Source organism: Danio rerio, chromosome 20, assembly GCF_049306965.1.
Source record: "Danio rerio strain Tuebingen ecotype United States chromosome 20, GRCz12tu, whole genome shotgun sequence".
NCBI classification, from domain to species: Eukaryota; Metazoa; Chordata; class Actinopteri; order Cypriniformes; family Danionidae; genus Danio; species Danio rerio.
Window position 1 is genome coordinate 17200177 of NC_133195.1, and position 26448 is coordinate 17226624.

General features: G+C 39.5%; 2 protein-coding genes across 8 annotated transcripts in view; one reads left to right on the plus strand and one right to left on the minus strand.

The window, feature by feature from the left end:
* Nucleotides 1-26448, minus strand: part of ralgps2 (Ral GEF with PH domain and SH3 binding motif 2) — a 225722-nt gene that overhangs the window by 47941 nt on the left and 151333 nt on the right.
* angptl1a (angiopoietin-like 1a) lies at nucleotides 1832-25648 on the plus strand. Of its 2 annotated transcripts, XM_005160416.5 has the most exons (5): nucleotides 1832-2111; nucleotides 16268-17162; nucleotides 20945-21138; nucleotides 22905-23175; nucleotides 24942-25648. In XM_005160416.5, exons 2-5 carry the CDS (start codon nucleotides 16373-16375, stop codon nucleotides 25127-25129), a joined length of 1443 nt encoding a protein of 480 aa, XP_005160473.1. In that variant the 5' UTR covers nucleotides 1832-2111; nucleotides 16268-16372; the 3' UTR covers nucleotides 25130-25648.

The following is a 26448-nucleotide window of genomic DNA, read 5'->3' on the forward strand; positions in this document are numbered from 1 at the left end:
AACGTTTCTTTTAGTACAAAACGGTTCACGAAAAAAATAAGCTACTGTTCCTTTTAAGATATCCTGTCTACAACATCGGTAACAACTAACAAAATTGGTGTTTAAGAGTGTAATTAACAGCTGTCTTGTTTGGCTCGACTGAACTGAACTTTAGTTCCTTTGCCCCTTAGGTACAGATCTTTTGGGCAGTTGTGAATCCAGCAATCATGCTCTAGTGCACACCACACAAATAGACCCAACTGAAAAGGTGGTCTTAGTCCCCTTCCAAACGAACTCAGGTCTGGTTTAAGCTGTGAATATAATGACAAATTTGCAGAAACCCCTGTGCCATTCGAGTTATCAGAATTCCGTAGATTGAGTTGCGCAATCATGGCATCTAAAGCAGTGGGTCAGTTTGCAAACTCTCTTGCATATCTGAATAAAACACAAAGCTCTCAGTCAGTCGGCAGGAATTCACTTTTAAGTTTGGTGTATAGTTGACATCTCCACACGAGCGTCCGCTCATGAAGGGGTTTATGGAAGGTCAAATGAATTGATATTAATTGTGCCATCAAGACACGGAGTGCATAACTCATTTGCTTCAATAGGTTTTAATGTATCTGTGCCAAACTTATTCTACATCAAAGTTCATTTAGTTTTATCAAGCCTTAGTCATTGGGAATTATCTTATTTTATTAAAAATAGGTAAAAAATCTGCGAAAGTGAATGAAAAACTTGACTGTTCAAAGCGATAACATATACACATGTCTTAGGGTTACACATGACTTTTTAAAATGTAATCCAGAGTAGTAACTTGTTACATAGATTAAGTCTATTATTTTAAATTCAAACACACAAAATAGCCCTTATGGTCCATCAAGACAGTTAATCCAAACACAAACATTTATTTACTTTAGTCTTAATGATTTCAAAAAGACCAATTTGACCCTTATTAAATGGAAATCTTCCTTTTACAAAGTCAGTCAACATGAGGGTTAATGCACTACAAAATGCCATTAGTTGACTAAAAGTGCATAAACTCATGCATAATTAAAATTGTGCAAAATTAGCATAATTAAGTTAAGCAAAAGTAACTGTTCAAATTACAAGTTTACTCACTTAATGTAAAGTCAACTTTAGGGCAATAATTTCACTAGAGTTTTTAAGTGCCTATTAGCTTTTTGTAGTGTGCCGAGCTTCCTCGACCAGACAACAGCCAAACACACAAAGATTCGTGATTGCGCCCACACAGGACTGCAACTATTAATGTACACCAGAAAACAAGGGAAGAACATCTGATGTCACAGGGCAGATTGTTCAAACACACGCTCCACTCCTAATCCAAATGACCCTCGGTTTCCTCCTCCCATATTTAACAAACATCTGAGGAGACATGCGTGGGAAGATCATTATCTGTTGGACTTGAGCTGTCCTCTCAAGGCTGCTGAAAGCATGTGCGTTTAGCGAGACCACAGACCGCAGGAAGAAACAGTGAAGTCCCTTGCTGCTCTAAGCAAAAGCAGTCGTCTTCATCTGCAAACAGACCGCAAGCCCATTCTCCCTGAGTTCAGAGAGATCCCTCTCTCCTGCTTGCTGCCCCCTCCCTCCTACTTCTCCCCTGAAGAATGAGAGATTTGATGGGAGGTGAAATTTTAGAAGGGGTCGAGTTATTTTGTCTCTATTTCAGCACCCGTTACATCACATGAGGGTTAGGCCCTTCCCTCCAAAAAGAAGGAGAAAAGGAAGAGAGTGAAAGAGAGAGAGAAAATAAAGTCAGGTCCCAATCCCCTCCATCAACCCCTCCCTCCCCCATCCTCGGTGAAAAACTGGAGCTGCTGTCCGAGAGTTTCTCAGTCTCTGTAAAGCTGCTGAAGTGGCTCCAGAGCCATGCTACTGTCCCAGATCCTGTAAACCCTAGGACAGGAGCTCGCTACTGGGCTGAGCAGGGTCCCGGACACTAAGGAAACAAAACCCACGGGAGCTTTAAAGAGGAGGAGAAGGCCTAATATCCTGGGATACATGAGATGTGTGCAGCTTTAAGGACTTTCAGAGAGCCACTGGGAGAATAAGGAATCACGGAAGACATCAAGAATCAGAGGACCTTACGAGGATCTCAAAAAAGAGAATCAAAGGTCAGGAAATGTCTGGGGTGATAGTTGCAAGCTCTTGTTGCACTTTTTATTCAAATACTTTGAAGCAACAATCTGGAAGTTCTCCTTTATCTCCATTTGACACAGATCTTTACCTGTATGTTTGCTGCCCTTTTTCTGTTCCTCTGAGCAAATTTTTCCATCTGCTGGCCTGTGAGCTCAGCCAGGGTACGGGTGGCCCAAAAGGTCCAGTCAAAGGCTGCATTTACACTACAGACTTTGATGGTCAGGTTTTGTGACTCTATCTGATTCTTTTTGCCGAACCACTAAAATCTTTAAAACGTAAATTGTATCTGATATCTGTATTTGCACGACACATGGCAAAGACTAATTGACCCAGTGAAAAGTAGGCACTGACTTCTAGTTGTCATAATCAAAGGGCACCTTCATTCCTGTTTTTACAGATTGGTTTCATATAGAATGCTTAAGCACTGTGTTTTGTTCTCTTGACACTGCTGCCAAGCATATTTTTATTGACAAGACCATCTTCTTTTAATATAGGCTTTTTTGAACAGTAAGCAGCTTGATGCCTGGTTGATTTGGTGTGAGTTGTGCAGTTTGAGCAAAATAGTTTGTTCACAAGAAGCATGCAACAGTTTTCTATCCTTTAGATGGTGGATGTTTAACTCTTTCTAATGCCCTTAGATTTGAGATTTACAGTTTAGGACTTCAAGCAGGATTCTTGTTCCGAACTGACAGCGCCAGAGTTTGTGAGAGTGTCATTCACTACCATTTTAAATTGAAGTATGACTCGCATTGACAGGTGAAAATCCAACTAAACATGCTTACATTGCAGACAGGAAGGCACATGTCCGTTTCCCAATGGATAGATTTGCATACATGAATGAGGCCATAGGGTCTTTTTCAAGAGTTTGAATTGGATTACCATTGCCTTCCATCAAATGCCAGTGTGGAGAAGTAGGACAAACATCAAAGGCATATACTTGCCCAGAATTGTGCCTCTTATTCTGTTTGTTTGCCTTTCAGATAAAAAAAAAGAGATGGGTTTGACTCTGGGTGCTTTCTGGTCCACTTCGAGGTCATGCTGAGAGGAGCAAACGGGTCTTAATGGGTGTGTTTGTTTGCTTGGTTTAGAGCTGCTCTCTCAGCATGTTCTGAGCCTGATACTCTCACAGAGATTTCCACTGTGCTATCTCAAACAAAGCCGGCGACTCTGAGGCTTGTCTCTTGTGGCTTTTCTTGAACTACGAAGGCTGTATTTGGTGGTTTTGGTCTTATTTTGAGGACTGGGGTTGATAGATCCCATTGTAGCATGGTGTAGATGTTACTTGGTTGCCTTTTGCTTCTCAAGGTTCCCCTGGAGATGAAGCTGTTGGACTACTGAGCATCTATTTACTGTTTTATATGGGATAAGGGACTCTATTCAAGAAAAAAAAAAAATCAGTTAAGGAAACAAACTTACCAAGACAGAAGATCATTTTACGCTAACCACTTCCTCGTGTAGAAATGTCTACATTCTCACGATGTGTACACACACACACCTCTCTCTGGTTTTACAGTGGGCACTCTGAAGGTTAATCACAAAACTAGTGTGTGCTGTAGAACCTTTACCCATTATGCCCTGCTGCTGTCAGACAAATAAGGAAAAGCGCCAATGGAAATCAAACCCAAATGTTGTCAATAACGCTACAGATTAAATATATATTTTTACTTATGGCATGTGACATAGGAGAGCATAAAATGAGATGCACAAACATGTCCTGTGCGGATACATTATGCAGATGAACATAACGGCGAAACCAAACCAAATGGCTGCAATGTGTAAGGTTAGAAAAATGAACGTTTCCTCTGGGGGTCGTAAAGCTTACTAAAATCCACTCGCAGAAAAAGAAGCCGCACTTGGACAAATTTCCACGTCGTTACTCTTCATAGAACATTCTGTGCTGAAGTGTTGGCACATGGTACACCTGCACTGTGGCACATTAGAAATGTCTTCAATTTCTTGTACAAGCCGATCTTTCACACCCATTGGATTATTGCCTGCTTCTTACTATAAAATTACGCATATGGAACAAGTCCCCAAAACTGGAAGGGGTATGAAATATCTAAATGAAATAGAGGCAACTGATTGTTTCAGATTCAATGCTCAAATCCTGTAGGAACTGCGGATAAACAGCAAACACATTCAAATAAACTTGTAACTGTTATTGATTTTCATAACACAAGTGAATATTCAAGCAACATATTTTTTTTTGTCAGTGCATTCCAGGAAGCAGAAGCTCCTGATCCTACAACTATTTGCTTTTTATTAAGGAAATATTAGTGTTTAAATATTGTAGCAATGCCAATCTAAGATTTAAAAAACAAACTGTAATCCCAAAACATCAAAAGTAACTCCTAATAGATAGCACACTTAAAAATTGAGGTTTGATTGTGGACCAGGTTGAATTAATTGCACTAAACAAAGATTTTAATACAGCTTTGCACGTAACACAGATAAGGGCCAACACTGCTGCTCTTTCAGTCAGAGCTCTGTTTATCGTCGTCCTTTCAACAGGTTAAAACAGAAGAATAAAAGCATAGCTTGTTCTCATCTGCAGCACAAAGATAATTAGAAACACGTGGAGATGACTTCTGACTTTTTACAAACACACACACACACACACACATGGTTTCAGGACCTCAGGCTTCCTCTTTTTTAGTTCTCTGTCATTTTATCAGCCACAATATGCTTCGTGTCTTGGACACGTTTTCCAAAAATGACATTCTCGAAATCAAAGCCCGGATTGGCCCACATTTTTATTCGCATCTGCTGAAAACTTATTAACTTCACCCTAACTGCAGCCAATAACAATTCCTAAATGGAAGAAAGCGATTTAGAGATTTGAGAATAAAGTGAATGCAAAAAAAGGTCCCAGCAATCTCTTCAGTCTAAGGAGATCTTTACTCAGACTGACTGTCGAACATCTGCCAATGTATTTTTGGTAAGAGGCAGTATACTTGCATGCGCAGAGATGAAAACAGATATGCCTTTGGATGGCTTGATGAAGAAAGTTTGATGGAGTGTCTATCAATTGGAGCCATACGAAAGCAAACAGTGTTTTCAGTTCGTCTTTCCTGTTAGATTTTGAACATTCATATCTGTTTTTCAGACCCTCCAGGATTTTGCGTTTCGGTGATTACCGAATTTAACGCAAATGTCAAAAAGTATTTTAATTGCTGAAGATTTCCTGCATATTTTGGGCATGATGCTTGTCATGTGACAATGTCGCATTTAAAGCTTGTTTAAACTAGGCCTCATGAGTTATATCAATCACTATACCTCTATATGCAGTTTATATCTGTAAGTGTAGACTTCTCGCTCTCTTATATACTTGAGCACACAAGCGCGCACACACACACACACACACACACACACCCACCCACCCACCCATGCACGCACGCACGCACGCACGCACGCACGCACGCACGCACACATATATATATATATATATATATATATATATATATATATATATATATATATATATATATATATATATATATATACACACACACACACACACACACACACACACATACAATATAAGCGTTCAAGCTCAGCATCATGTTCATAAACCTGTTCAAATAGCCTTTAAACAACACAGACAAATGGATGCCCTTCCAGCTGCAACCCAGTACAGGGAAACATCCATACACACTCATTCACACACATACAGTACGACCAATTTAGTTTATTCAATTCACCCATGGCACATGTCTTTGGACTGTAGGGGAAACCGGAGCAACGGGAGGAAATCCACATGAACAGGAGGAGAACATGCAAACTCCACACATAAATGCCAACCGACCCAGCTGGGACTTAAACCTGAGACCTTCTTGCTGAGAGGCGACAGTGCTAACCACTGAGCCAGCGTATTTCCCAATTTGTGTATATTTTTAGAGGAAGACTAAATAAATGCTGCGTTCTCTCATGACTCGCCTGTTCCCACACTTCTAGCAAGTTTTGAGAGGAAAAAGAGCTTGTGGGTGGCATTCAGGACCAAGGTCTGAGACTTCCAAACCACGTTCAATGAAAAGCTGCTTTCTCTAGGAAAGGACTGCATCTTTCTCCTGCTCCCCCCTTTTTTCTGAAGCTGTGGGCTCCAAACTCAATAAAAGTTCCCACATGCCCAGATCTCACTTCATAAATTTATTACATCATGCCCTATTGGTCGCCATTCTGCCAACATTCATTTCCCTCGGCACTTCTTGGGTCGGAGGTAACTTAGGGCACGTTTTCCAGTCTCCTATGACATCTTCGCCTTCTTCCTTGCTCTATTCCAATCTTGTTAACTCTGTCAATGTGTTCTTCTGATTCAACAATAGTGCCTCTAATGTAGACACTTTCCAGTTTTCTGATCACCCGCCTGCTGAAAATTGCCACAAATTGCAACCATGTTGAAAAATGTGGCTTGTATGTGACGCATTTATTATGCAGACTCGAGATAATAACAGAAAGCTGCTGTTTGTGTAGTCATCTTCCTCTCATGTTGTTCCAATAGTCGGAACTTCACAAACAACACCAGGGAAAATTCTCTACAGACGGTTTACCCTCGAAGCTTCTGATTCCAGCTGTAGCGTCTCCTGCATGCTAACAAAGTCAGTACGGTCCCTCATTTGTCTCGTTCTGTCGTTTACATGCTCATCTGTCATGTTGTTCTGCTTTTTTCCAACGTTTTCTCCCATTATGGAATTATTCTGAAGTGCGTTTACGAGTTTATTGGACTGGCTGCCTTCATCTTGGAAAAAAGTCTGACAGCCAGATGTGGAATCCTCAGAAATGTTTTTAAAAGGTCTCTCAAGAAAAAATAAAGCAGATAAATTAATAAACACTTCACATTGTTATAAGATGTCAGATTGAATATCATGGTTGTGTTTCAGGCCACGATATGTTTTACCAAGTCTAATCAAAGAATGAATTGGAGAGATGTCATTTTGAACAAACGCAGGGCAAAATAAATTTGATTCAGGAAAGCTTGCCAAAGGAAGACTGACAGGCTCAGACATCCATGAGAAAAAATATATGCACTTAAGAACTGCTTTATCAGAATTGGAGGTGAAATTTTTAATTAAAGTAACACTTTAAGGCCCGATCCCAATTCTATTTTTGTACCCCTACCCCTTGCCCCTTAAAATCGAGTGTGAAGGAGAAAGGCTTTAAAATTTACCCCTAAGAAATGGGACAGCACGACAACAACACACACGTCATCATATGATGTCGTAAGCTCTTGTTATGAGACTGACAATGTTGACTGCTGTAGTTATTCCAGTTGCTTTATTGTTTGGTATTTAAGTTTTGTACACACCAAAACAAAATTAACATTATAGCAGACACTGTAAAAAGGTCATTCCCAGCCATTAGACTTTTCTGACAGGGTATTCGAGTGTCATCGAGTGACAGAATGTTGTGGGAACAGTATACAAGAGTTATTAATATGGATTATAGAAAACGATTTTTTTTTTTTTTAAAGCATGATGGAAAAACATGAACGTGGTTATGAATGTATTAAAACATTAGCTTGTTTGTTGTAAAAATTCTAAGCAATAACAAAAAAACACTAATTTGTGCATCTCCCAACTCACATTTGCAGCCATGTTGCTGTTGTATTCTGGGAAATTTTTGTATTTCTTAGTTTGAGTGTGGTCCTGGAAAATCTGTTTAAAGGGCTATCTAGCCCTTCCTCTTAGCCCTAAAAGATTAAGTGAATTGGGACAGCCCTACCCCTTCACATGAAGCACAAAACGAGGGGTAAGGGATAGAATTGGGATTGGGCCTAAAGGCTGATTTATACTTCTGCATCAAGCGCACACGTATGCTACGGCGCAGCCAACGTGTGGATGCATAGCCCTTGCCATGGCCATCGGCATCGCTGATGCGCACCTCTTAATAAATGTAACTACATGTCGCAACAACGCATAGCGCAAGCTTTGTGATTAGTCAGCTTGGAAGCACTGATGAGTGTGGGTGGGACCGAGAGCCATGCAAGCTTGATAGGGCGATTGTAAACAAGTGTGGAGTCCCTCAAAGGAGCTCCGGATGGAAAGTTTTGTTTTATGTTTACCTCATGGTTATAGTTGTTGCATGTCAGCTGGTACCTGTCTCAAAATGAGCGAGTTTGAGCCACTTGTACATTAAGGAAGCGTTCAGAAAAAACAAAACACTGGTGAAGAAACTCGACACAGAGGAACAAACACCTCACTGCCAACTAGCCTTTAGGAAGTCTTATTGCAGACCAACAGAAACACCGTGCAGAAGTATGAATGCACAGCTATGCTCGTTGCATGCGCCATGGGTTACGCTGATCACTTGATGCAGAAGTATAAACCAGGCTTAACTCTTAAAAACGCATTCCAAACAGTGAATTTCCTGCAGTAATGCCATAGAAGAACCATTTTGGGTTTCACAAAGAACCTTTCAGTTAACAGTTCTTAAAATATATTTTTAATATAGAATAATTAGAATAATCTTTCCACTATAAATGACCTGTTTTTGAATGAAAGGTTCCACTCCGTAAAGGTTCTTCACAGAAATCTTGATGCCAATAAATAACCTTTATTTTTAAAAGTATCCGTCATTTATTTTCCGTGTTTGATATTGTAAAACATCTTTAATCAACCGTATGAAATGATATACAGTTACAAACAAATGTTTGGTCAGAGTCAGGGTTTGTTGTAAACCGTTAAACTGCCAAAGTAATTGCAGTGCTTCTATGTAACATCTTGAGTCATAGAACCACAGGCACGTCTTTTAAAACTTTATAGAGCTAGTTGTTCGGTTGACTAGCTCAGATCCTGCTTCTTTAAAAGCTCAGTGACTAATCATATAAACCTAAAATTGACTATCTTGTGCAAACAGCTCCATTCATTAAGATGTAAACAGCAAGTCGCATTGAAATGTAATTAGAGACACATCAGTCAAATGAGGCTGAATTAAACATGATTGTGTTTGTCTTGAGAATCTTTTGGTTCAACATTTCCTCACAGTTGTGTCAATTCCCACTGTGAGCAGTGCATTTATATGCTTCATATCCTTGTCTAAACTTTCCAGCAATAACCTTTTCTCTCATAAAATAAGTTCAATCTGACACTTAGGACTCCGGCTAATAAACTTTGCAAGTAAAATAAGGACTTTATAGTCCCATATTAAAGCTTACTCAACAACAGAACAAACACCCTTAACAAAACACCCTATATTACCCACCGTTTTCTTGTTAACTGCTTAAACGATTCTCAACTGCCCAATCAAAGTCTGAGTTGAAACAGCTGACCAAACTCTTTAAAAAGCAAGTCAATGCTGAAATCAAAGACACTTGGGCATACATCCCACCAAAACAAAAGCTCAACCTCTTTTACTCACTTCAGAGGAAGTCACAATAATGTCATGCCAGACACCACAGGCTGAAATGAAGAACTGGGCGCTAAGCGAAGAGAAGAGAGAGAAGCAATGAGCTAATGACTGGAGCTCAGCTCCAAACTGAGTAAAGCCAAGGGAAAATCAGCTTCTGGTGGCCCACCAAAGCACACCGCATGCATGCAGGACAGCCAAAAACCATCCACCAGTAACTTTAATCAACTGGCTGAGTGATTAGATGAATTGACGAGAAATGATTTAGTTTTTAAAAGGAAATTCTGCTTTGTTTTTTTTTTAAATAGGCTCATTTTACAAGTTGCCAATGTTGCGTTTTACCATTTTTTAACTCCACTCAGACAATCTCTTTGTCTTGGCGGGAACACTTTTAGCTTAGCTTACCATAACTCATTGAATTGGGTTACACCATTAGAATCTTGCTTTAAAATGACTAAAAGGTTTTCAGATTTTTCCAATTTAAAGCTTGGCTCTACTGTAGCTACATAGTGTGGTAAACCATGATGCAGAAAGAACATTAATTAATAATTAAGCCTGAATGAGCGTACACATGCACCAGCCAGTTTTTAGATACACCTTACTAGTACCTGGTTGGACCCTCTTTTGTCTTTAGAACTGCCTTAATCTTGCATGGCATGGATTCAATAAGGTACTGGAAATCTTCCTCAGAGATTCTGGACCATATTGACATGATAGCATCACGCAGTTGCTGCAGATTAGTTGGCTGCACATCCATGATGCAAATCTCCTGTTCCACCACATCCCAAAGGTGCTCTATTGGATTGAGATATTGTGACTGTGGAGGCCATTTGAATACAGTGAACTCATCATGTTCAAGAAACCAGTCTAAGATGATTTGCGTGCATGACGTGTTATCCTGCTAGAAGTAGCCATCAAAAGATGGTTCTGCTGAAGATGAGAGTAGTTCCTAGCAATATCATGCCAAAAAGCTGTAACTTTAAATAAAATAAAAACTAAGCTAAAAGTGCTGAATGGATAGAACTAAATGCTAAAAATCAACTGTTTAACTTTAGGTGACATATTTTCATTTGTCATAAAAGTGTAGCGTTCCTTCAAAGAGTTTCTTCATCATACAAAGTTATGCTGATGTATGCCTCTAACCCAATAGACTTTTAATAAAAACACTGGGTGATATTTCAAATCTACATGCTGGAAGTACGAATGACACTGTAGAGAAGCTGAACACACCAGATGATAGAAATTACGGAGATGGAGCAGTAAAAAAGAGAGTGAGAGAAAATTGGCAAAGTCAACCTCCAGGACAGGAGTGTAAACAAAACTCAGGAGCTATCCCTCGCTGTCTGAGCGGAGTTTCACAAAAAAACACTCTTGAGGAATCAAAGTTTTTGGCAGCACGCTGTAAAAATATGGAATAAGTGAGACTTTATTACTAAAACAAATGTGTCCAGGCAAATACCCATCTTTTAGGTTTTTTAAGATGGATAACTGGGAAGACAAAACAGAGCGAGGAAAAGATGATTTCAGTGATGAACTGTAAAATGAACCAAGGCACCCAATTTCAACTGAGGTTTGTTTGTACAGCAGCCTCTGGTCATGAGTTTCCATAATGATACTGCATAGTGTGCTTCACACAGTATGCTTTACTGGGACTAAAATATGTAATGAGGCATGCACTGATCAAACGTTGGAATATTTGTGTGTGCACTTGCATTTATTAATGTTATATGTATAATAAATGTCTTTTACTTTCACTTTTTCTAAAATAAACACAACCTTACCATAGCACTGTCGGGGTGTCTTTGCAACAAGGTTTGGAGACTGCAACTTTAAGACTTCTTGCTATGGTAGACATCAACAGAGTACACTTTCTTAAATAAATATAAATTGCAAAGCTGAATAACCTGTTTTGATTAGGCTTTTCAATAATGTAAATATAGAACACCATCTTTGTTGCTTTTTTTAGCGTCTTGCGCAAGACTACCATGTTTATAAGATGTCATGTGAACTCATAAGAACTTTAACTTTCAAAAACACTTCTCAAGTTCCAAAGTTTTCCACTGATCAATACTGTGCCTTGCTTTTTATAAAATACAAGAACTTCTTTTTGAACAACCCGTAATTCTGCCTAATGCAGAAGAACCGCTGGGATTTAGTGTTTGACAGCCACTGTGACTGATGTTAGCGGAGTCAAACCCAATGAAAACAAGAGTGTGGATTATATGTTCATGTGCTCAGTGGCTGGTGACATCATAACAGTGATACTGACTTCGTAAAAACACTCGAGGAACCCAAGGGTATCACAGGAAGCTCTATGAATTATGGTTACCAACAACACATGAAGAGCCAATTGGCTGGAACAGTAGAGGGTCACAGCTGTCTATACAGCACATCAAAGCTAAAGAGGATGATGAAGTGAATCATGGGAACAGTTAGTTTATTGTATAGAGCTTGGAGAAGTATGACTCAGATGGGTGGGAATTGATATGTGGAAACTGGGATCACCGTAGTGCAGTGGTGGTACTAAGCCAAAGCTGAATAAAGAGCTAAGTTGACAAAAAAATTTAAAAGCTAATTACATTAATCCAACTTGTTAGATACATGATTATTATAGTTAAAGGAACACTTCACACAACTTCTCTAGCATTTCTTAATCCATTCAACCAATCTCCAGTTGTGAGGGGTGCACTTTTCGCTTAGCTTAGCATAGATCACTGGAACGGATTAAACTATTATAGCAAATGACCAAAGAGTTTTGATAATATTCCAATTTAAAAGTTGCCTCTCCTATGGTTACATCATGTAATAAGACTTACAGAAAATATTAAAAGTTGAGTTCCTAGAGCAAAATCTGATTCAATGATATATATTAATCTAAGCTAAAAGGGATCCCACCAGAACTGGAGATAGGCAAAAAAAAAAAAAAAAAAACTCAAAAAGGGTACAACTCATCTATTTAACTCTGGGGAGTTAATAAATGAGCATATTTTCCAAAAGTAGTGTTGCTTTAATGGCATCTTTAGAGTGAGCATAAGATCTTTGGCTAATTCTGAGAGCTCAGAAGAGAGAGCAAATTAGTGATACTGAAACTTGTTAAGACAGCTGACAAAAAAATGTTAATATTTACATTTATTCATTTGGCAGACTCCTACTTTATCCAACGTGATATTTAAATATACACTTCAAAATATACAAAGATTATGTGTTCCCTGAAAGTAAAATTTATAATCTTTCAATTGGTAGCGCAGGACTCACAAATGTCATATTAAAGCCTCCATCAAGTAAAAATGTTTGTGTTTTATGGGTTGGTATCAAAATACAGTAACAAAACGTGCATTTAAAAAAAGTGTTTAAACTTGGGATGCGTCCGAAGTCCCCTATTACCAGATTTGAATAAGAATTTACTACACCACCATTAGAAAAGCATATTCTATGTAGCATGAATGTGAGTAGTATAAATGGAACTTGGACGTACTACATCAGCCATTTGTCGTATTGACCTACCCGCTTTAGTTGCCTCGCTTTACTCGATTTATGAATTCTCGAGTGGCCTCATTGAATAGTGCCCATCGGATGCGCACTTCAGTAGGTTATTCGGGTATTTCTTGGATACCGTTTTATAAATCCTATGAATTAAGACATACTACTCGGCTTGCATAGATTTTTTAGCGTACTATATAGTATTGAAGTATGCAATTTAGGATGCACCACTGGTCCTGGAAAACCCCAATAAGACTCACCAAATCCAGCTAATCAAGCTCTAACTAGCATCCTAAAAACTTCTTGTCAGGTGTGTTAAAGCAAGTAGGGCTAAACTCTGCAGGACAACTACCCTCCAGGACCGACCCTGATTTAGAAGATATAAACATTAAAAACTTCAATTTTGTGACTCATCCAATCTTTTGGCCAATCAAATGCCCTCTAGTATTTGATACTTTGCGTTCATTCAAGAAGCTATTGCTGCTGAAATCAATCATCTATTTACGAACAGTGTTCAAACCGAGGGTTAACCTAAAAAACTTGCAATTGTAAGAAAATAATAAATGGCCAAGCTGTTGATCTGAATTCCTTATTCGTTCTAAAACATGTGCAGTACCTCTCTACGACAATCTCAGAGGAGGCACAATTACTGGCCATATGCATGCACAGTAAGTGTACAGGAAACAAGAAGATACAGTGTCCATTTATTTGATGAACAGTACTGTATAGGAGTTGGGAGATAAAGTGTTATCTTGATACCTTCGAGAACATACTGTGTGTAGCGTATGAGCCTATTGTCTATTACTATATATTAGCAACGGTGAAAGGTTGAGAGACTGTGTAATGGAGACAAACGCAACCCTCCATTTTATGGCTGTAGGGAGGGAGACAAAAAATCAGTAAATTAGAAGGTAAGAGTTTTCCTCTCAATCCCTCAGGTTAGCATTCCGCTACCACTACGTCCTGAATTGTTCTGTTTTGGCGTGGGCCGACATTCCCACATCTGTTCTGGATATGTTAGTTGCCCATTAATACGCCCAAGAAGAAATATTTAGAATTGTTTTTCCTGTGTGATTGCGAAAAATGACAGAAGGGAATCCAGATGACTTAGTGTGCGCTGATCGTTAAGGGTAATTAGATTGAGCGAATCAAGTCCCTGAATAAGAGATTGAAGGAAAGTGATGAAAATTGAGATAGACACAAATGGAGACAAATCAGCAGGCTTTTGGATTGCACAAGTTCTTCTTTTCCCATGAAGTCAGGTGTCTTGTTCGGCAGATCAGCCAAAAAGGATATTATATATGTGACCCACTTTCTTTGCTATAGCCCAGACTTTTTTCTTTAAAGCCTTGTCTCACACTCTTCTCACATTCTAATCTCTTCAGTCCACACACCATGCTTCTCAAAGTCTGTTGCCTGCAGTTTCAAATTGCTCCACCGTGTAAAATTAGTTCATGCCCGATTAGTCTGTGCTTGACTGCATGTTTCATTTCATTTTTTGCTTTAAAAGAAAGAGCCGGTCATTTTTAAACCCACCCCAAAGCCTTTTAGGTTAAGTCATTGACTACTTCCAGTTGGAATCATACAGTAGAGACTTGAAGCAAAGAAATACAATGTTATATTAAACCAGGTTAAAATTGAAAGAAACTGTGGATGGGAGCAGAATAACAAGCCAATTATGATCCTGACCCATTTGAGCTATACAGGTATGAGCAGAGCAAGGTAAATACCTTTTTGGCAAGTCCAAAACTTTAGCTTCATATTTATTTAAAGACACCTGGATTAAGTTCTTCAGACTTGACATTACTGTAGTTACACCATGTACTAAGACAGACAAAAAACTAAGTTGCTATTTTCTAATTTCTACGCTAAACAAAGTTTCTAGGTAAGCTAAGCTAAAAGAGTTTATGTCAGACCCAAAGATTGGATTAGTGGATTCAAAAAAGATAAAGCTCTATTGTTTAACTATAGAAGACATTTAAAGTGAGTTCATTTCCATAAAGAAGAGTGTTCCTTTACAGCCTGCTGTAGTTAAACTCTACATGACATTGGCTCGCAAGGAGTAGGATTTGATACCACTAATTTATAATCTATAGCATATGAGGTCATAGTAGGATTTTTATTGAACTCCCTTTCCAAATTAAAATGTCAGCAACATTTTTTTACTGCGACAATATAGTGTTCTAGTAAAGCTGACATGGAGAGACAACTGAACAAGATCTGCAGACATATCTTTGGTCTTGCAACGGCACATGTGGTGAATATGCTGACTGCGAAATGTGTCTCTGTATAAACAAGGAGGGGGGACCGGAGCAAGCACATCTAGGTGTTGATGAAAAGCAGAGCTCAGCATGAAGGGAAAGGTAATACTAGGATTAGAGGAGCCTAAACCTGCTCCTGGAGAGTGCTGCTATGCCAAATACTGAAGACATGCTGGGGTTCTCAGAGTGGGAGTTTGTTAAAAACTGAACCCTGTAGGGTGGGATACACAGCAGGGTGTACGAGGAATTTTGATCCCCTGAACCCTGGAAAAGTGGTGTGGGGGATTACATGTATGTGTTACTGAGCAGAAGGTACAAGGGTGGTTGAACGGTTAAAGTCCACACTAAAGATGGGTTGTGTATAGCATACCATGGTGATGACATCAGAGGAGGGATGAGCTGTAAGCAGAGGATATCAAGCATCTGGATGGGGGCATGTGTTAGTGGAGGATGTGAAGGATGTGAAGGATCAAATGTGTGTTTGATTTAAGTGTCTGAGACAAGACTGAATAGCACAGCAGGGTGTCTGAGAGAACAGAAGGGGTAAAGGTTGTACAGCATGTTGAACTGCTAATACACATACTTTTCATGGCGGCATTCCATTAAAACGTTAAAGGAAACAAGAACAAATACTCTAGGGGCTTGTCTGAATTAATGACAGCTCCTGTGGGCTCCTACTGTGCCGCATAAGGTGCTGCGTAAAAGACTGCTGTGGTGTCCACATCAGCACATGCCCAGTCTTCCTTTACTATTAACCAAACGATCAGCAATGTAAATTCATCATAGAGTCACTCCCCCTTGGGCTTAGAAAACATGAGGTTCTTGTTGTGGTTAATTCATTCCATGAGATTAACAAGCTAGATGACCTCTACAATAAAATTCCATTTAAGGCTAAGAGTATAGACCTCAAAGTATGTGTCTAGAGGCATATAAATAAATGTTAAATGTTACTGCAGTATGTGTTAACACAAACATAATGACACTTTTGATGATAAATGAATGATGTGCATGATTGTTGACTGATGGCTGCATTTCTTTTTTCCTAACAGAAGTGGCACTGGATTACCTTTCTTCTAGTGTTCCACTGGTAAAACAAGCAACAAGTAAAAAAAAAAGGCAGCCAAAAACCCTGTGAGGTGATAACAGAAGTAATCATGAGAGGTGTAACGTGGTGCATGGGCACAATGCTCTACCTCTGCATTAGCTTGTTAGGCAAAAGCCACTCAGGAACTGAACTTCTGCATTCTCGACAAAGGCGAGCACCAGCAGATGACTCCAAGAAGTGTTCCTACACTTTCTTGATGCCCCAGCAGAAGATCACAGGTCCAATTTGTGCATCTGCGACTGGGCCTGAACCAGACAAAGACCGTGTAACACGTATGGACATTTCTGATGTGCGGGAGATCCTATCCAAGCAGCGAAGAGAGATTGAAATGCTGCAACTAGTGGCAGACGTGGACGGGAACTTGGTAAATGAGATGAAACTTCTGCGCAAAGAATCTCGTAACATGAATTCCCGAGTGACACAGCTGTACATGCAGCTGCTTCATGAAATTATCCGTAAGAGAGACAACTCCCTGGAACTGGCGCAGCTGGAGAACCGTGTGCTGAATGTCACCACAGAGATGCTCCGACTAGCCTCCCGTTACAAAGAGTTGGAGTTGCGTTTTGCAGGCCTTGCAGGCACAGTAAACAACCAATCTGTGCTCATCGCTGCCCTGGAGGAGCGCTGTCTACGTGGATATGGACGTCAAGACTTGCCAGCAGTTCCACCGCTGGTGCAGGTGGTGCCTGAAAGCATTCCAGCCAACAACAACCGATTCACTAATGAGATTCAGAGAGACAACAACAACAGAGCATTTCCTCGGGGTTCACGAATGGACACCCCAACGCCTGATCCACTGGGAATCCCACCACCCCCACAGGGCACTCTTACTGCTGATGGTAAGTGACTAGGGACATGGTGACAGAATTACTTGACATGCTGTATTATGAATGATACTGATAAGACAGTGGATCTCCTGTTTGGCTTTGTTTAATGTGGAATTAAGTGAAAAACAATGACACGTTTTGAAAGGCTTCTTTAAATGAAGGGTCCTGGGGTAGTTTCAATGTCAAGACATCAGGGAAATTGTGCTGTGCGTCTGTGGTGTACATTTACATTAAACGGACATTTTCATCAAAAGTGAATCAGACACACAAGGAAAACAACATGAACGTACATCTTGAGGTGGGAATGCCTGGGAAACAGTTGGGGTATCTGCGGTGGTTCTCAATTCCGGATATCTGGTCCATCAGTCTGCACACTTACTTAACACACCTGATTCAGATCATCACATCCATGAGACATCCATGAACTGATCCTTGTATGAAATAAGAGAGACGTACAAAATGTGAAGGGCGGGGGGGCCCAAGGACCAGAATTGAGAACTGCTGGGTTTCGGTGACTTTCCCAAGTGTCTTACCTCAGCTATGGTATTTAGGGTGGAAGAGAGTTCTGGTTATTAACTCTCCCGACCAACAATTCCTGCAAGTGCCAGGACTTGAGCCTGCAACCATTGGATCACAAGTACAAATCTCTGATCAGTAGGTCATGGCTGTCCCATGCCCTGTAATATCACATATTTCTGTGGTGGAAAACCAACAGTGAGTACAGATCTGTTATCCTTGTAGATAAGTAAAATGCTTGGGGGACAAAAAAGGTAAGTCTTGATCTGATCCCAATGCCCATTCAGTCAGTTCTCATTGGTCTTTTCCAAAATGCTGACTTAAGAACTTTTGTGACACAATGTTAAATAGACTATTGGGTATCAGTCCTGTTTGGAGGTAATGGTCACCTATGTGTTCTCCATGTGCAGCATTGGGATCTTCCTCAAGCATGAACACACAGACAGAAACAGCCTGTGCAACGTTGTAACGCCAGAAGTTACTGAGACAAATCTCAGAATCCTCATTCCGCTCCTGCAGAATCCTCTCTGGCAGCCCATGAAAACAAAATATGAGCTCACGGATTCCTAAGTGAACACGTGAAAACATGCACCCGCACAACCCTCCAAGAAAAATCTGAAGCAGATTAAAGAGATGGGTTAGAGAAAAGTGAAGTGGAGGAACTTTTAGGCTAATCTAAACTGGGGTTCTGAATGTCTTCTCAATAAATGAATCAAAGTTTATCAATCCATAGAGCATAATAATTTCTTACATCAAAGAATAAAAGCATCAGAACTGACACATGCTCTAAGAGAAAATTGTGTCTGTGTAAACAAACAGGATAAGTACTGCACATCCCATTAAGTATACTGCTTTAGCCATTATTTATGTCTTCTAAATGACAAGACTGTGAGAAGCGTAATTTGTTTTTAAAAAATCATTCTGAAAGATTATTTTTAATATACAAGTAAATTAAATGAACAACATGCAGAACACTTTTAGCTAGGCTTAACAGTATATAAGTACAACATTCAACCCCGCATCTTCAGTAGATGTACGTTTTTTAATTATTCCATTTTATTTATTCAGAAAAGCAGGTTTGTTTGAGTTTGTTCTCTCTCTCCCTCCCTCCCTGTTGGTAGCAGTATAAGGCACACATTCACGCTGCCATTTTAAAGACCACATCCTTGCTTGACAAGTTTTACAGCCATGTAACTGTCAGTAAAAGGCCAAACCATAAAACACCGCTTTATTGTACACACAGATGACTAAATATGAAATAGAGATCTACAGCATATGTGTGTGCTGAAAATGAACCATGTAAATCTATTACTTCAAAGAGAGTTATAGATTGTGTGACCTGGGGGAAAGGTAAACTCATGCTCGTTTCATGTTAAGATAACATCACAAGGGCATCAGCTCTGACTTAAATCATAAAATATTATAAATGACTAATTTAAATGTCTTGTCATTTTGTATTCTTTAAGCACATTTCAACTGACACCAACATATTTATTAGCAAACTATTCCTGGTACAAGCAATCATTTTTATTACTGAATCTATTATGCCTTAGTCTTAAATGGACATTTACAATTCTCCACAGAAGCATGTACACTTTTGTAAGACCCCACACTCGGCAAGCCAAATATGCAGGCATGTGCAAGAGTAAGATGGTGGTTTTGGACCAAAGCCTTTACTGATAAAGTCTTCTGTAGGTGTATAAATATCACAAACCTCCGCAAATAGTGGGAGCTTTCTCCAATTCCATGTCTCACACATACCCAACCTTCACAATAAATAATCTCCACTGCTTATCGAGCAGATCTTCAGTCTCAACCCAAGACTTAAACAATGATAAAATCTCTGGGAAAAGTTCTATAAGCAACAGGCTTCAACTTCCAGTCTCTAAAGAAACCAGATTCTCTTGCGACTGACCGCTAATGACAGCTCAGTTTAGCCCGCATCACCCCCAAAACACAGAAAATTATAACCATGGCTGACCAAAGCAAAACATTCTCCTAACCTGATTTTTGGCGGATGAAGATGTATCATTACTGGAGAAAAAAAAACACAAGCTGCTCAAAGAGTACTTTTTTGATGAGTCTAAGATGCGGATCGGTTCAAGGGTCCTTCTGGACCTATGCAGAGAAAACCCCCACCCGGAGCCGCCCGGCACAATGTCTGTCTGTATGAGCTCAATAGCCATCATTCATAGACAGGCGGTCAGGGCTACACTGGGACCTGGCTGGTTAACACAGCTGTTCCAGCACAGCTAGAGCTACTGAAGAACTTCCCCTCAACGCAGGAAAGTCCTCTTATACAACAAACCGACCATACCGCCCAAAAGGGTCTTTGGCAGAGGGGAATCTCTTCTTTTCTTTCTTTCTCTGGCTCACCTTTATATGACTGATAATGATTTTAGCTTAAGTTGAAAGTAAAGACGATAAAGAAAAATAAGCAGAAAATAACCAAAGGAAGAGGGAGTCGCACAAGGCCTAAGCTGGTGTCTGGGCATGGTAACTTCATCAGGACCGAGCAGGGTATTTATCTTTCGGCCAAATCTGAGTGCTAGGAGACTGTGTACTCAGGATAGAGACAACCAGTCCAGAGCTCAAAAGACCCAGCAGGGAGAGATTTCAGTTAAGAAACTAAACTGCTCCGAGATGCCTATTTCAAGTGGCCAAGAGTTTACATGATCATGATCAAAGCAGGGTAAAAGCCTTGATACAGTAGTGAAAACTGCGTCCATGTACAGTAATTTCAGACAAACTCAGGATAAAATGAAGTTCAGTCTGAAATTTGTTTCAGGAGTTAACAGCCTTTAAACTACTATTGGTAGTTTCAAATATAACACTGACTACCTGCATAACATCATGTGAGAAACTGACCTTACTTGAGCTACAGAACACTATTCAGATATTCAGTATCATCAACATAGCCATATCTACAACTCGCATCCCACAATAAAAGCAAATGTGCCTTAACTAATTCCGGTGCTAGTCCGAACACCACAAGTGATAGTAATTTACTCAACCTTTACTTGTCCCAAACCTGTCTAATTTTTATTCTTTTGTTGAACATAAAAGAGGATATACAGAAGAATTTAGTAACCGATATCTTTTAACATCCGTGGTATTTTTAACAATTACTCCTTTTAACCATCATACTAAAAGTTTCAAACTAGCTGAGAGAAAGTAAATCTCATTGTGAATACAAGCTGTCCTCATGAATGTCTCTGGTCCAGATATTATATACTGAAATAAGAAACCAAATTTGCATTTCTCTGCATTTTCCACAGGCCCATTCAAAGACTGTTCCCAGGTGCGGCAGGCAGGGCACAGTACCAGTGGGATGTATCTGTTGAAGGCAGAGGGAAGTGATAGACTGATTCAGGCCTGGTGCGAACATAAATTAGACAATGGAGGGTGGACTGTTTTTCAGCGACGAAAAGATGGCTCAGTCAACTTCTTCAGAAACTGGGAGAACTACAAGGTACGGGCATGAGTAAAATACAGATCAATGAATGTACAAGACTAAAACAATGCATCTGTAGCACAATCCCCTCTTACCTTAAACTTTACCTGTAAGTCTAAGAATCTGATATGAAATCAGCAAATAGGGCAACCTCTGGAGACATTCCTAGTATATGTAACCAACCGGTCCTACTGCACCCAACCCGTTTCTGAGCTGCGATGAAACCGGCAATTCTTTGCATTGGAGTCATTTCCTCTAACAAGGAGGCTAAAGACCATGGCCTCTATCATCTGTTGCTAGAACACCTTCTGAGGTCAGAGGAGTGAGGTTTACCTGCATAGAACTTCGCTAACTGGCATCCATTACACTCACCCCCTTAAACCTCACTCCCATCCCGGACGAGGCCTTACGTGTAACACACCATTCCTACTGCACCCAACCCACTCTGACCTAGGATCAAACCGGTGATTCTTTGCACTGGAGTTGGTTGCTCTAACAAGAAGGCTAAAGACCCTGACCTCTAACATCTGTCGCTCAAACACCTTTTGAGGTCAGAGGAGTGAGGTTTCCCTGCATAGCACTTCGCTAGCTGGCCTCTGCTACACTCACCCCCGCAAAGGCTCACTGGTTTGATCCCAGTTCAAAGCAGGTTGAGTGCAGTGGGGCAAGTGGGTTTGTGAGCTGGAAAGTGTGATGAGATTACCAGTAAGTCCTACGTGATTTATGTGTTCAGAATTTTCTGGCCAAGTAATGTCATTGATCATTTTAGAACTGCCAAGAAACTTTATTATTATGTTTTTTTTCTTTGCTTTAAGCATATTTATATCTATTTAAGTACAAAATAGATGCACCATGTTTTATATTGTACATACCTTTGTTCATATAAAATTGGCTGCATAAAGCATGACACTCTCATAAACAAATGTGGCTTACTTTCTTTAAAGATGGCAACAATTTTACTCGAGGAACAAAACAATAGCCTGATAGTTGACAGCTGACAATTTTTGTGGTATGTTTAAGCATCTTTGAACTGTACTTTTAGTTGAATATGTGCAATATAACAGTTTTAGGTTATCAGACACTGCAAAACAGTAATTATTGGCTTATAAAATGTCCATATAGTGTGATAAAACTTGTGAACAATATGGCTGATGCATTATTATTATTTAATATTTTTCAAGATCAATCACTATATTATATAATGTGAAGGCATGTTTTAGCTATGAATTTCATAACATATGTTTACAGCATTAGTGCTGAACAGGAAAAGACATTCATCTTCAGTTGGGGAAACCAAAGCGCTATAGCTGTGATATATAGGAGGCTCGAAGACCAAAAGAACATAATTCAATCCTTTTCCTGAGCAATGGATCGACAATGACCATTTTCCACTTGTACATTGCTGAAATCAGTGGAAAAATCCTGTTATGTCTTTATAAAGCAGTTCTCAAGTTCCCTGCAAAGTCTGTCCTGGGAGTGTGACTTCACCGATTTAGTCAAAGTTGAGAGTGTTCACTTGCCAGATGAGTGAATTGTAAGTCCGCAGTTGAAAGCCTACTACAGAAATATACCTCAAGTCCTACTCCCTGACACAAATAAAATGAAAACAAGTACAATAACTGCACACAGTTGGAGGAAACCACATAAATCCACTAGGACTAAGATGAACCTTTCCATTGGAGAAAAGATCAAACTTCAGTCACATACTCCATCTCTATTACACAGTCACATACTCCATCTCTATTACAGTTTCTCTACTTAACTCCCCTCCTTCTCCCACACAGAAAGGCTTTGGGAATATAGATGGAGAGCACTGGCTGGGATTGGAGAACATCTATAATCTAGCCAAGCAGGGGGACTACAAATTGCTGGTAGAGCTGGAGGACTGGGTTGGGAAGAAGGTGTATGCAGAGTACAGCAGTTTCCATCTGGAACCTGAGAGTGAGGGCTTCAGGTTAAGGCTGGGCACCTACCAAGGAAATGCAGGAGACTCTCTCACAAGTCACAATGGAAAACCATTCACAACCCTTGATCGGGATAAAGACGCCTTTACAGGTCAGTTGGTGCCCGCAGTCAGTTTGAATTGGACAGTTACAAAAGAAAAGGTTGGGTTGAATTCATACATTTTTTATCATGTCTACAATTTGTTGCAACAGCTAGAGCAAAGTCCTGCTCAGAAATACAGGAAAAAAATCTGGAGATGAATGGGGTGGTACCTTTTCAAAAGGTATACCTTTGTAGTCCTTGAATGGGGTAGTACCTTTACGAAAGGTATACCTTTGTAGTGCTTGAATAGCAATACTTGAACTTTAGACACCAATGTGTTGTTTACAGTTCGGTAGGTGTGGTGTATGCTAGAAAATTGTAATCCATATCACTCTTGCTCTAAGAAAAGAGTTGTAAAAACAGTTTACATATTTTCACAACCTTGACAGTGAAAAAAGAAATAAATGTGTACCATGCTGTACAGTAATAAACAGTATTTCTCAGTTGAAATGGGTCAACATATGTACCTTTAAGGTGGTACCAATTTGAATCTTTTTGGTCCAAATGTACCTTTCGAAAGGTAACACCCCAGCAACCCAACATTTTGTCTTCCCTTGACGTATCCAATAAATCTGAATACCTTAACTAGCAGCTTCAGGTATATTTAGTTGGGTGGCAGCTCATATATGCTGTACAGTGGCCTTTAAGGAAACAATTTTAAGCTAGAAATGGTCTACATTTGATGCAACAGTCCCAGCTGAAAATAATTTCCCCTTTGTGTTCATACATCATAAATAAAACTGTTTATATCAGTTATAGTTTATAGTCTGAGATAGTCTGACAGCACTGTGTTGGATCCAGTGTAGACAATCATCAAGTTTTTATTTGATGACAAGTGTTACAGTAGACACAGTGTACAGATCTGCTTCCATTTAATTCAAAAGTTGAAACTGACCATGCCTCTCAGTAAGATTAAGTGGAATTAAAATAAGTGAATCAGAAGATAAGTGTTCTGCTAAACCAATGCATTGCATTCTGCCCCCTATTTTGTTTGATGTGCAATAGGTGCTTTGTTTCATCCAGTGTAAACAGTCTTCAGTTCAGGAGTGTCCAAACATGCTGCAACTACTAGGATAGGGGAGCCCAAACTCAGTCCTGTGGGGCCGATGTCCTGCAGATTTTAGCTCCAACTTGCCTCAACACACCTGCACAGATGTTTCTAAAAAGCCTAGTTAGAGCTTGATTAGTTAGCCCAGGACAGAGTTTGGGCATTGCTGCACTTGGAACATCCTATAGTTAAGATTTCCCTAGAAGGTTCTAGTGAGGCGGAAGGTCTCGATTAGTGGTTTCAAGTGTGTTTTATTAGGGATAGACTAAACTCTGCACAACAGTAGCCCTTTAAGGAGCAGTTTGAGACACTGAGCAAGAGGCTGTCCACTTTTGATCATTTACCCTCTTAGACAGTATTTACTATCACTTACATCCAAGATCATCAACCCTTTTCGTGAATATATATCTTCCTGAACTGTTCAACTTCAACCTTGATCAAACATGAACAGGTAAGTTTGATCAGGGTTGCAACTGAAAACTGCAGGAAGGTAGATCTCCAGGAACTGGGTTAGTGATCCCTGAATCACTTTTAAAGATAAGTCCTACAGTCTTAAGTTGCACCTGGTGTCAGGAGAGTACAGATTTGCTTCCTTCACAATTTTATTCAAATTTTAGTAGCTAAACCTCACAGTAAGTTAGAAATGTAATTAAACTAATTCTAATAGAAGCAAATGTGTTCTGTCAATCCAACTCATTGTATTCTCTTCATCCACTCCTATCCAAAGGAAACTGTGCTCATTTCCACAAAGGCGGATGGTGGTACAACGCATGTGGTCAAACCAATCTGAATGGCGTATGGTACTCTGGTGGTGTGTATCGCAGCAAATTCCAGGATGGGATCTTTTGGGCAGAGTACGGAGGCGGGTACTACTCGCTCAAATCTGTCCGGATGATGATCCGACCAATAGACTGAGGTTCTCTAAATGACTTCATCCTCATATCAAATCTGAATGAGTCTAAATTGCTTGAATGTACTCACGTCAGCACTTATTTATAATTACACATTCATGTTTATAAGGACTGATATTAGCACACTATAGTTGTCATTTGTCCCTGATGATCAAAACACAAAAATGAAGAACGGAATGACCTGCGCTTTTCCAGATAACTTATGGGAATCAATCCATCCAAATACAAAGATGACGATGTTGAGAGAAACTTGAAGCTGGAGTTGAATGTCAATGTGGTCAATTTCAGCATCTTCATGCCCATCTCCATTTAACGTCCTTCTCACATATCAGTCAATTTCTTCTGATATTTCCTCGTTGTTTGGACCCTAAAACCTTAATGATAGTTTTGTTTTTCAAAGATTGTCACTACTTACAAAATGTTCTACCAATAGGGACTGGCACTGGGCTGAACTGTTCATCAGGCCAGGCAAGGTCTGCTTTAGGGAAGTAACGTTGGTGTGTAAATATACTTCATGTTTTTGTATCTGTGTGTGTCTTTGTAAGAGTTAATTTAAGAACTCACCTCAAATCTCCAGTATTCATTTATTTATATATCAGTGACCTGTATTTATAATCATCCAATCATCTATTTATCCCTGATTAAGATGTACCATTGTGCTTTCAACAGTTACATCTAATTCCAGGGTTGTACTAAGAAAAATGAAAGGGATATTTGCCCCAGCTTTGAAAATCATCTAGTTTTTTTTTTTTTCAATGTCTTAACATTAAACTTATTTTATTCCACAATACTTTTTTTTTTCCAGTGAAACAGCAACAAGATAAATGTAGGGCAGGTCATGATTTCAAATATATATTTGGAGTTGACTGGACTGTGAAAGGTGGACATCAAATACCATAACGAAGCAAAACCAAATGTGCCAAAGATTTTATTGTCAAATTATATAAAAATTGCCCTTAAAGAGACAGTGGCTTCAGTGCAAAAATAGCAAATTGGAATACAATTAAAATTCATTATTTATACCATTTTAAATACTGTGCACCAACGAATTGGTCACAATATGACCATGATTGATAATTAAGAAAAGGGGACAATTTTGTTTATTCAGGAAACGTGATTTCCATGGAAAAATCATATATTTCAGTCATAAAAATAGAATAAACTTTACTGTAATTTCTCAGAATTATGATATGGACTAGTGTTTGTGAATATTAAACCACACAAAAAAATAACATTATTTAAGTATGAAGTATGTTTTGGATCTTCCTCTGAATAAATGGTGTTTTTTACTATACATACTGAAGCCCATGTGATGTGTTTTAG

Excerpts from the sequence above, each read along its gene's own strand:
- angptl1a (XM_005160416.5), top strand. The coding sequence starts at position 16,373 with ATGAGAGGTGTAACGTGGTGCATGGGCACAATGCTCTACCTCTGCATT. Across the intron at positions 21,139-22,904 it reads GAAACTGGGAGAACTACAAG|AAAGGCTTTGGGAATATAGA; the intron begins GTACGGGCATGA and ends TCTCCCACACAG. Across the intron at positions 23,176-24,941 it reads GGATAAAGACGCCTTTACAG|GAAACTGTGCTCATTTCCAC; the intron begins GTCAGTTGGTGC and ends TCCTATCCAAAG.